The following is a 12,513-nucleotide window of genomic DNA, read 5'->3' as shown; positions in this document are numbered from 1 at the left end:
GGGACCAAAGCATGGCTCTGATAACCGGTAAACGTCCTTTAATTCTGGGACACGGCATGACGAGGTCCCGTCCCGCGCCTGTTTCACCGGTGTCTGTTAATACGCCAGTGAGGGGTCCTTTAGGAGGGCAGTCTTCCACGCCTCTCTGGAAAGGAAGAACGGGGCAGGTGGGCATTTTAGTAGATGCTCACATCATGTGGAAGATATCACACGTCCCCGACAGTGATATCGCTCATCCGTGTTCGGATGGAAGCGTTCTATAACTGCAGGAACACGGATGCCGGCGCCCTAAAGTTTGCTCCTCCGCCTTACTCAACGCATTTGCAAGAGCAGTAAAAAGGCGGTGATTGTCCTGACAATAAGAAATAATTTATTTCAACCACAGAAACAGTTAGTTGGCGTCCGAGTCATAAGCGATATACTGTCTCCAACGTCAAACTCGCGCGCTAATTTTCTCACATCCTGCACATGGCAAATTAAGAGTGATATTTGGGTTTGAAGTTCGAACCCTTGACTTTATATATCCGCGCGATACTTCTAATATATTATTCTCTTTCTTGAACTTGTGACAACATGGATAATAACACAATTTACTGTTATAATGTGACGCTTTTGTTGGCACTATGGCCGCACGACATGCGAGCTTTGCATGCCGCGTGATCATAGTAGGCGTGACCGGACATGTTTATACCGCATTCGCATAAATTTCAGAAAACTCTAATAAACACTCGCTGTTAAAAATCAAGCCACAGTGCCCCGCGTGTGTCGCACAGGAACATATACTCCTCGTAATTTACGCTTGAAGGCCGCACGAAGTTTTGAAAGTAGGCTTCTTCACAAGATTTTGTTACACTACACAAAGGCCAACCTCCAGTTCATGTCACACTGTGCGTGGTGCTCCAGAGTTTGTCCTTGTATCTCAAGAAAAAAATAAATAAAAAAGTAGTGAAATGGTGACAGATCGTGTTGTCCTGCTTTGGCTTCAGTTCTCGGCTGATGTCCGCCATTTTGTGGTGGTGAAAAGATGTGCACAGTGAATATGAGTTGGAAAGATAGAGAAAAGCCAGGGAAATGCAGTGAAGCTTATCCAGGTTGCACCCAGTTTGCTACCCTACACGAGGGAGAGGAAAGAGGCGTCGCAGAAAGAAGGAACGAAAGAGAGAGAGAGAGATAGAGGAAACACAGGGCATGGGCAGATTAACTGGTGAAAGTGATGAGTGACGTTTGTAAGTTAGAGGTAGCAAGAGAAATGGGAAGCATTGTGACTAATTCGATACATCCGCATCTTTACACACACTGCCTAGCCAAGCACTTTGTGGGCGCTAATGCTTCGCCCTTTTTTCATTCTTGCCTTGTTTCCTTGGCGTTGTGGTTAAAGATGCAGAGAGGAAGCACGCGCATAAGAACGCGCTCCCTACAGTCGTAATTTGACCATTCATCAGTAGCCACTGATGCAAGCCTCTTGTCTTCAAGAATTACAGCAGTACCTTCGTCACTATCATCCGCGATGACTTCTCAGAACATTTTTTTTATTTCTTACATAATTCCTACGCAGCACGGAAGAGTAGACATTGGGCCTTTTCTTACACGCACCCCAAATGATGACGTTGTTGATGATGATGAAAACTTTATTTACGTCCAGTGAAGACGCAGGAAGGACCCCGCTGATTATTTCAAAATACAACTGTTTGCTAAAATATACACACCTGCAGTCAAGCTGGTAGCCAGTTTTTTTTTTTTAGGTAAAGGGAGCAGGGCACCTGTTAAAGGCCTTGAAAAACACCCATATTATTATTCGACCTCGGTAGCCCCCCTAGCTCCCCCTTCCATCGAAATCGCGAGGGGAAGTGGGGGGCTCGGGCACTTTCTTGGGCCACGGAACTGCTCTAGTTCGCTTCACCGCGTGAAAACCTAGTCGAGCCAGATTACTTCAACAGTTGATGTGTCACCCTTTTCAGAGTATTGAGTCCGTCTATTCAGACATATACGTTGCTATAGAAACCGTCACCTCTGTCGGAAAAAAGCGATCGCTGCATTTAGTCATGCAGCTGGTAAAAGCTTCGCTGAAAAATCAAACGAATGTGGAAAAATATCAATCGCCGAGCCGAAGTTTCGACACCCTGAAGTTAACGCACTCTCGATGTCACGCTAATTACCGCGGCATGAGCGGCGCGACTAGGCCTTGGCCATTTTCTACTCGGTGGAGCACGAGGTCGCTTGATGAAATCTCGGGCACGGCGGTTGCATTTCGGTAAGCGAATGATGAAATTAAAAAAAAAACAGAGTGGTTACGCTTAAACGTGCATCACCGTACATCAACCAGGTTCTAATTTAATTCACTGGTACGCATCGCCGTTTCATCGCGTCCTGCAGAGCTTAGTTGTCGTTGTTTTTTTCAACTGCATATAATTACGGCTGTTATTATTACTGTCTGTCTTCGCGCCATCCAAAGCCCAAGTAGAGATTCGCCGAGCCTCCAGGCTCTTCGGCAATCAAGGGGAGTCCTGCCAGCTCCCTTTTCTCCAGTGGTCCCAGGAGTCATTCATATATACTTTATTATTTCTGGTGTCTCAACATCTCTCACACACGTACATATACTCTTGCATGTGCATATGTGTACGCATTCTTCCGAAGCACGGTGGCTAACACCGGTGGCACCGGCTGCGACGCACGAGTAAGCCGGGCTATCGTAAATGAGCGCCGGCTCTCTTTAGCCTCAAGCAAGACGCGTCGCGGAGCGTGAGGAATGTCGCAGAAAATCCAAGGAACTAAAAAAAAAAAGAAAGAAAGAACGTAATGCTTGCTGCGGATTAGCGAGTGGCTTCAACGAGTGCACAGCTCGTATATTATGCATGCTACGCGACGAAGGTGACTGTATGCCGCCATTTAGTTTTTTTTTTTCTACCTCCGCTTGCCTGCGCTCAGCGCCACTAACACCCCTAGGGGTCGTCGCTGGCTTCAGCTGTCGGTGAAAGAGAGAGAAAGACGTGTGGAACCGAGCTGGCAAATGAGCGCGCTGGGAACGCGTACGAGCGGTGTAGCATGTACACCTGCTACCACAGATGCGCAGAAGGAGCCGGGTTAACGCTAACCCGTAATTACGAGACTATACGTCGACACGCAAAAATACACCATGTGGAGGAGACGGGGATAAAACGAAAGACGGGGATGTTAACCAGGTTGCCATTGGTTTCCAGTCTTGATCCGGCATAGAGAATTAATAGGAGCACGCAGAAGAGAACACGTTAGTAATACAATTACGGGAGGGGGGATAATACCTGACAAAAGCACGACATGGTGCGCCGTAGTGGAAGGTTCTTGAAATTTCGACCGCCTCGGTCTCTTCAACGTGCAATTACATCGCGCCATACACGCGTCTTCAGCATTTCGCCTCCATCCAAATGCAACCGTGGTGGCTGGAATCGAACCCGCGACTTGCGGATCAGAAGCAGACCGTCGTAACCACTGGACCATAGGCGTGTCAGAACAGCCGAAACTGCGAGAAGTTGATGGTGAATCGTGTGTTGGAGGCGTGAACTCTATTTGCACAGCTGTAGTTTACTGTGGCCGTGCATCATTTATACACCAGTGTTGACCTCCTCCGTGTGAATGTGGTTGGCCATAGCGCAAGAAGCAATCTAGACACGAAAGTTTGAATACGTGGCCCTTTGTGTGTCGCGCCTCATTGATTTACAACTGCATGAAACAAATAGGTACGTGAGTTGGGTAACCAAACACCTGTTATCAATAAATGTATAAAAGTTCTGGCTTTCTCGAAAGGACAAAAAAGTGTTTTGTCATTTCGCGACGTATGGGACTTTCCGCTTCCTAAATGAATAATTTCAGCGTCAAACTCAAATGCAAGCATAGCTGCGAGAAATGTTTAACTTGGTTTGCTCTAGAAAGCACGATTGCATACACACATTTTTCTTGCGAACAGTTCGAAGTTTATTCGCAGCACTCGCTGCCTGTGATCATAATCTGAGATGACTGTTGATTGTGCTTTCGTTGCTACGCTTTTTTTTTTTTTTGCCCTGCTGAATACTTCTCTCTCGCTCTCACATGTGATTGTTTTTAGGCTGTTGGTTCATGTGAAAAAAAAATACTTCAAATCAAGATTGAAATCCCCCTATGTGTCGTGCCTGCTCTTTTCTCCGTCACTGTGTTCATTGCGCTTTCGCTAATTGTGGATGAATTTCCGCTTCCAGCATTTCCTGAGCACTTGTCTAATCACCCTTTGCTTAGCTTGAAGCAGTGGCGACTTAACCATATTATGTATAAGAGACAGCATATGTTAGCGTACTCTTCCCGATATTTTGTGAACGCCCAACGGTAAATGACGTGTGTTTCTCACCTACCTTAACTAGACACGTAAACACTAGCTAACATTATCATTGGCCCAATCACGGCTTGTGTTGGTCGGTTAGTTTGACCAAGACTGACTAAATGATTGCTGCTCATAGCTAGTGTTGTTCGTATCATGGCTAATGTCAGCTAGTGCTTGTTATCCGAAGGTAAGTGTCGGCTTAATGCAGGCTGCATGATTTTGTGACACCAACGACGTCTTTAATGAGCATGTCCAGCAACTCTCTCGGATAAAAATCGACAATAACCACGCTAGCTTCTACCTGACCATTTTGCCCTCATATAACAAACGCCACCGCTTGATACATGTACAGTTAACCACACCACGTGTGTCATCGTCATTTGTTTGTGCGTTTAGGCGGCAAGGGCGTGAGCCTACGCAAGTGGCGGGAGTCTTTTCGTGTCGACTCCGATGCGCAGCGTAATGGAGTGAGCTCGCCCGCATTTTGTGTGCTCTGGAGCCGTGTTCTCTTGGTCTCCGCGACCCCCCCCCCCCCCCCACCTTTCCCTGAAAATATACCAACCGGGCTCCCTTTTGGGGCTGCAGAGGTAGAGCCTTTCTACGCCTCAATGTCGTCCTTCTTTCTCTCTTCTCCTCACTCATTCACTCTCTTCACTTCTTTTTAAATCACTCTCTCTCCTTCTTGTGTCTTGTTCAATCTCTCTCTCTCTCTCTCTCTTAATGGCGACCTTCGCAGCCTTTTCCCGTTACCTTTCCCCGGACTCGCAGGAACGCGCGTCCGAGCGCGCGTCTGCGTTCATTAGCGACCCGTTCTGTGTCCTGAGTCCGGCGTGTGTTGTCTTCGTATCGGCGCACCCGAGGATAAACGAAGCCATCGTCGACCCACTGAAAGCAATCGAACGTGCCCCGCAACAAAAGGGACGCGCCGCTGAAAGCTGCAGCTTTGAACCAAAGTGGGCCCGAGAGGTTGCGCCTGTGTTATGTGGCGTGCGTGTGTGTGTGTGCTCTATACTGACCCGAGCACGAAGGCCCCGTTACCTACGGCTTTTGTCGCAGCTTTGGAAGGCTCTTTTTTACTGTTGCGATTAGTCTTCTGAAAGAAAGCGCTGACAGGAAAGGCCCTCTTCCTTTACAGAGGTTTGTTTACACGCGTTATTTTCTCTGCTTTGTGTGTGTGTGTGTGTGTGTGTGTGTGTGTGTGTGTGTGTGTGTGTGTGTGTGTGTGCGTGCGTGCGCGCTGGCAGCAGTACTAATCAAACTATTGTAAGCACCCTTATTTATAACACTCCGCCAGTATGCACTTGGTAACGCGTTTCATGAACAGCCAAGGGCCGGTGTTAACAAACCAACCCTATATTTTGCCCTTAACGAGCTTTAAGGGCACACAAACGGTAAGAAATACTAAAGATAAGAATGAAGTTTGCCTATCAATAAAAACCGTAACTTGCATTATACAAGTCGTATTTTGATTGCCTGCCCTCCACAACAGTAATAGTCATCTGGCTTTCTAAAAACTGTGCACTCGCTACTTTTGGCTCGCACCTTTCAGAGCCGTGAAATGTGTGCCGTGCAGGCGATGATTGACGCTGCGTTGCAAGAAGATGCTCGGAATATGCCTATTTGTTTTTATATTGGAGTGTTGTTGCAGATAGGTTCCTCAATGCAAGCTGCATGCGCTCGGAAATGCCTTCGGGAAAATAGCCTCACGAGAAAGGCGTCACGTATAACTTGCTCCGGAGAAATATTGTCATTGCCCTCTGTTTTACAGTATCGATGAAGGCACACAGGAAGCAAAAGCCTTTTAATATGTAGCATGCCCCGCGTGCGCACAAACGTGTCCCTATATTGCACCGGCAACATACTGTGCTACTGGTTCTGTTGGAGATATTCGGTACGAATGTGCGAGCCCTGATAATCATACCTTCGAAGACTGAATGATTACAACCTGCGACGGTCGTGTGTAAGACAATTCATGTACTCCCTCTTTGTGAGTGTTCATGTCAGGCGGGCATTCATTGTCATCATGCGGTCCACTTCAACAAATCGAAACTATAGTGACTAGAGTAGCTAAGACATAAGCCAAACCGTGATTTTGTTTCTTACAAATGTATCTCACTTGTGTTCGGTGCTATGACGCCGCATCATGAAAAAAAAAGCGATATTTTGCAATGGAACGCCATTTCTTAGGGTTTCACATGCGAGTGTATTGTTAGGACTGGCGCTTGAGCCAAGTAGAAAGGGCTGCTCGTGGTTCTGCGAACGAGTAGCCGAAAAGATGCGGGCCTGCTGACAGCCGTCCAAATGTGGGTATTGTCCTCCCAACCGGGAATCGAGGCGCGTGTGGTCGCGACGCCGCAAAGTGCACAGCGAGACGACCGAATTGGTTTCGGTAGAGACGGCCACCTTGAAGAGGTGGCGGCGTCAGCATGGATGACAATTAGCTCCGCAAAATGAGCGCGGGGAACGGGGGTCCTTTGATGCTCCCGGTAATAGTGGTAGTGGTTAGAAGAGGAGAAAGGCACCTAATTTCTGCAGCCCGGTCGGGAGCACGGCGCAGTGCCTATTCCTCCCGGTGGTGGTAGTGGTTAGAAGAGGAGAAAGGCACCTAATTTCTGCAACCCGGTCGAGAGCACGGCGCAGTGCCTATTCCTCCCGGTAGTGCGATGGTATAGTACGAACGTGGAACCCAGCACCCAGCGGCACTCTCGCCCCAAGGAAGAGAGATCTTGGCACCGGAAGGGGAGTGTGGCGGCCACGTCCTGGTCAAAGACGTTGACCTGGGCGGGTGTGGGTGGCACCGTGGAAAATGTCAGTGATGTGTGTCTGGTGGTTGTACAGTGAAGTAGGATGAGGGGAAAATGATTCTTGATAACCAGCCGCAGTGGGCTCGAGAGGGAACCTTCGACGAGATCGTCACGATGTAGGACATGTTTGTCTATAGATGTTCGTCTTGTGGTGACAAATGCCCGCTTGTAAATAAAGTAAAATGAACCTCTGTACAGCTTTCCTCATCAGTCTCTTCATGGTCGGCGTCTTCTTCCCGAGGCCCCGGTGCCGGTAACGGCAAAGTCCCAACACTTCAATGACAGATAGCAGCGAGTGGGATCCTGTCAAACCCCGGGTTCCGACAGCATACTACCTCTAATACCTCTTTACTGTAAACGGGGGTTGTCGATGTGTTAGCTTATGATATTTACTCAAATATTACCTGCACGCTATCGTACCTGCTCGTTTGGTTCAAGCACTGCCCAAGTTCGTGCTTGCTTGAATTTTTACTCGCATGGGCTAATGACATATTTTGGCCAAGTTATTGTGTTTCTATGTGGCTTATTGTTGGCTAGGTGACGGTAAATGTTACCTCATTGTTGGTTCACATCAGCTATTGCAGGCTATTTTCTTCCACAGCAGCAACACTGCTCCAGTGGTGCTGTACACGTGTAAAAGACCAACATGCTCATGAATTAACTCTTCCTCGCGTGTCTTTTTTGTTCCAGCGTGTCGGTGCCAGGCCACCAGAGCTCTCTGGGCAGCAACCGGCCCCACGAGGCTTTAGGCGCCTGGCAGGCGTTCGGCGTCGAATTCGTGCTCAGCTTCCTGCTGTCCTCTACAGTGTTCGCCACCAGGGACCCTCACCGTAGCCACCTGAGTGCCGGCTCGGACGCCGTGGTCATCGGGTTCGCATACCTCGCCTGCACTCTGGCCGGGGTGAGTGCCCAAGCGGCCCCGCTTTCTTGAGGCTTGCGCGAATGTGACCTTCAACGAAAATACCGGTGGGAGATTGAAGATTTTTAATAACGACAAACTAGGAAAGGTTGGCCTGGAAAGCGGGTTTTTATCCTACTACTACTCACGGATGTAAACGGAAAAGGGAGAAAAAAAGGAAGGAAAGATGATTGGCTACTTTGGTATTATAGTACAACGAGCCAGTGCACACACAGTCCATCACGGGGACAGGGCACGCATGAGTTCTTATACCGTAGTACATGCACTGAAGACGAGCATTTAAACCTGTCTCCCTTAGAAACATTAGTAGGCCTTTCAAACCCCGTTGGACGTGGTCTATAAATGGTCCTAAGCACTCAAAAGATTTTGCTATGAAAAGAATACAGTCCGGACGATCTATTACGCACTTAACTGCGTGTCTTCCTTTCAGCCGCGTATTGAGGGCACGTGCACAGGACGAGGTGAATATTCTCTGACGTGCGACACACATGCACTTCGGGTTTGACTCCCGCGCAAAGCTAAATGAAGTAAGAGATGAATACAGTGACCGCGCTAACCTTCGTCTTGACAGCATTTGCTTTACGTAAGAAATATTAAGAAAACGGCGTTCCTCTCAAGCTGCGTCTTGTAACGAGTGTGATCGCAAATACTGTGACCAGTGTAATGCCTCGCATAAAAAAGTGCGTTTTTTGAGGTCCGCTGCCCGAGTGACTTTAGAGCAAATGATTGAATGCGGGGAGGAAAAAAAAACGGCATCTGCACCAGCATAACAATTGAAAACTGTGTCTTATTTTCGCATCTGCCTTTTTAATGTCGTGCATGCGGTTGTAAGCCAAGTTCTGGAGGAAAAAAAAGGACTTCACCTCCTACTAAAGGGAACCACAAGTACCACGCGAAGCATTGCATGGATCGACTTAAAGTTTCGTTCAGGCACCATGCCCTTACAAGTGGAGCACACCGTAAATTCAGTGTAGTTTCTGTAGCTGTTACTCGTCCAGAACTCTTGTTGGAGCACTCCACACGCGTTCATCGCCACGTGCAGCACGCGCGTTCATCGGGCGTCCGCAGAATCTCGTTCTTCGACGCGATCGCGTGATCGCCGAGAGAGTGTAATCATAGAGTTTCTCACAATACTTACTAGAGGGAACTCTGGCGCTAGTGTCTATGAGAGCTGCAACACACAGCGCTTCACCGAGCATGGGAATGATGGGTAGTACACACATTTGTCTAAACTTCGTACTTCTGGCCTGCTTTTGACTCCATGTGTGTTTGTGTGGCTTAAAGCTGTTTTCTCATGAAACAAAAATCGGCAAATGTTCAGCGATTGCGCTTCACCACCCTGTTTTTTTAATTACCTTTTCAAATTGGGTCACGAAGTTTATAAGGGTTGAATCTTTCTTTCAAAACAAAATTGAAACACAACAATAAACGAAGCCGCAAGCACGATTCGCCGCCCGCAAGTACGAAGACTATAGGCAAATGTGTGTACTACCTGTCATTCCCACGGTCGCTGAACGATCGCAGCACCAGAGTGCCCTCTAGTTAATTTTGAGAAACTCTATGAGTGTAATGGGGAGAGGTCGCAGCGTCTTACCGAGCCCCTTACACTGGCCCGAACGTGCTAGTGCGTGAGGACGTTCTCGAAGTTCTTGGGACAGTGGTTGTGCATGCGCAGTAAAGCGTGGTTACGCCCACTGGATTGAGGTCGACCATAGAGTTTCCTAAAATTAACTAGAGATGGACTCCGTCACTGCGATCGTTCAGCGACCATGGGAATGATGGGTAGTACACACATTTGCCTAGTCTTCGTACTTGCACGTGGCGAATCGTACTTGCGGCTTCGTTTATTGCTGTGTTTCGGTTTTGCTTTGAAAGAGAGATTCTACCCTTTTGAACTTCGTGTCCCGATTTGGAAAGGTAAGTCTAAAAGAATAACGTGGTGAAGTGCAATCGCTGAACATTTGGTGATTTTTGTTTCGTGAGAATACAGCTCCAAGCCACACGAACACACACGAAGCCAAAAGCAGGTCAGAAGTATGAAGATTAGACAAGTGTGTGTACTACCCATAATTCCCTTGCTCGCTGAAGCGCCGTGCGTTGCAGCTCCTATATACGCTAGCACCAGAGTTCCCTCTAGTGTATATATTAGGAAACTCTATAAGTTCGATTATAAGCAGCTTCACATCCGAAAAAAAAAATAGTGTCATCTTTGAATGCGTCGTCAAAAAGGCGCACGGAATCGTCGAGGCCATCCTGCGTCTCAGCACGCTATAGCCAGTGGAGCCTTAGAAGAAGGGCTCCACCCGCGATGGATCACTTAAAAAAAAAAAAAAATTCTCTCTACCATTCATCAGCCGAGCATTGTGAAAAGCCTCTTCGTTAACAGTTTCGCGCGTAATAAGAGTGTTCGATGGGCACGTAAGAGTGTGTTTTTGTGCATATATGGCTTCCTGTTTGCAACAAAAGCTGTCGCTTGTTAGTTCAGCACCTTTTTATGTGGTATTCTCTGTCTTGCACGGTGTTTTGCGCATCTTGCGGAGTATTTAAAAGTGCTTTGCACTGATTTAAATGTAAACCTTCACTATCTCGTCCACTCTTATATTTTTTTTCGAAAAAAAAAGTCACTATACTGAAGCAGCCCTTGTAAAAAACACGGATCAGCAACTAGGGAGGTAAGCAAAGTAAAGTGTTAAAAATAAAGTTATACAATATGCCGAGGAGAGTGAAAAGAAGCGAAAATTTAAAACGTGGTCAGCGAGTGTCCGCTTATCAGCTCATCCACATTATCTCATGACATCTTCGACGTTATCAGTGATACCGATAAAAGTGCATGCATATTGACAAAAGTCCACCTTTGCACCCGCCTGTATGCACGGATTTATCTCTCTCATTTCATCTTATCCCGTACATTAGCACGGAGTAGCGTGTACCGTTTGATCTCGACGTTTTTTTCGTTGCTCCTTATAATGTCCATCCAACTAACACGATCTGCTTACACTTTTTTTTCTCGCGCATCACATGAAAAGTGAGCCTGGGTATTTCTCTTTGTGAGTAAACGTAGGCCTTCTCCGTGGTGTTTTTTTTTATTTAAATGTGTTCAAGAAGAGCGGTGTGCCTATACATGACTGCGGCTACTCCTCTTCCCTTACCTAATAATTAGCGTCACGAACTTGTGAATAACAATCGAGTATTGTAGTGTTAATTGTCGTGTAATGTTTCCGCAGCTGCCAGCGACTGGAGCGTCGATGAACCCGGCGAGGTCGTTGGGACCGGCTTTTGTGATGAACAAGTGGGTCGACCATTGGGTGAGTGGCTCCCTGTGAAATAATTTTTTTTTCATTTCAAAGAACTTGCTTGCATTGCTTTCATAGTTTGCATTGTCGTTCCATTTATTTCATTGTTTCTTTCTCTTCCGGCGCGCCCTTACCGTGTGTGTGCGTCGAGCCCAAAATACCTTACCTAGCTTACCTATACTGCCAGAACGACGACATTCGCTAACACCTCGCCAACAGAGCGTTAAGAACGGCGTGTGCGCGCTGCCGTTTGCTCTGAATCTGCAAGCGTCTCAAACTTATTAAATATTCAGTCTAACGAGGGCCAGAATAGTGAAAAAGTCGAAGTGGAGGAGGGGAATTAGCCCCGCCGCGGTGGTCTAGTGGCTTAGGTACTCGGCTGCTGACCCGCAGGTCGCGGGATCAAATCCCGACTGTGGCGGATGCATTTTCGATGGAGGCGGAAGTGCTGTAAACCCGTGTGCTCAGGTTTGGGCACACGTTAAAGAACCCCACGTGGTTGAAATTTCCGGAGCCCTCCACTACGGCGTCTCTCGTAATCATATGGTGGTTTTGGGACGTTAAACCCCACATATCAATCAATCGAGGAGGGGGATTAAACAATCTCTCACCTAGCGTCTCTATTTCAAAGAATGTCCTTTCCATATCTCATATAAAGCCCACTTCGTTAGGGATATTGCCAAAAATGTTGACACCCATCTGCAAAATGACTAAAATTCTAAAATATGACTATTCCACAGTGATGTCTCAGCACATGATGACCACACGGGGTACCTCACGAAAAAAAAAAACAAAAGTTCGAGGCCAATCCCGCCTCTGCAGCTCTCGCAAATAAGACGTTCGCAATAGGTGCGAAGATAATGCGAATACATTGTAGCAAGCTTGCTACTCCTTAAGCCTGCTACTCCTATGTTGGGGCGCCTGTTCGAGAGCTCCGCCCTACAGGGACAGTGAGTGCCGAAAGAGTTTTTCGCTACCTTTTTTCCTCACTTTTCGAAAGCTTTGCTGCGAGTTTCACCTGCGAGTCGCCGTGAAACTGATCCCGACGAAGATGACCTCGTTGCATCGCAGTTACCCGAACGTTGCAGATTAGTTGTAGCATATAATCCCCCCCCCCCCCAAAAAAAAAAGAAGTAAGAGAGCAGTGGCACGTGCTACTTTTCATAGAGT

At 47.4% G+C, this 12,513-nt stretch overlaps 1 protein-coding gene across 2 annotated transcripts in view; it reads left to right on the top strand.

The window, feature by feature from the left end:
* LOC119174377 (aquaporin AQPAe.a) overlaps positions 1-12,513 on the top strand; it is a 132,305-nt gene that overhangs the window by 66,500 nt on the left and 53,292 nt on the right. For both annotated transcript variants that reach the window (XM_037425250.2, XM_037425251.2), the window contains exons 2-3: positions 7,822-8,032; positions 11,275-11,355. In XM_037425250.2, coding sequence (XP_037281147.1) covers positions 7,822-8,032; positions 11,275-11,355 — 292 coding nt within the window. The remainder of the gene's footprint in view (positions 1-7,821; positions 8,033-11,274; positions 11,356-12,513) is intronic.

This window comes from Rhipicephalus microplus, chromosome 5 (assembly GCF_043290135.1).
Source record: "Rhipicephalus microplus isolate Deutch F79 chromosome 5, USDA_Rmic, whole genome shotgun sequence".
Taxonomy (NCBI): domain Eukaryota; kingdom Metazoa; phylum Arthropoda; class Arachnida; order Ixodida; family Ixodidae; genus Rhipicephalus; species Rhipicephalus microplus.
The sequence above is the reverse complement of the archived record's forward strand: the minus strand, read 5'-3'. Positions and strand labels throughout refer to the sequence as shown.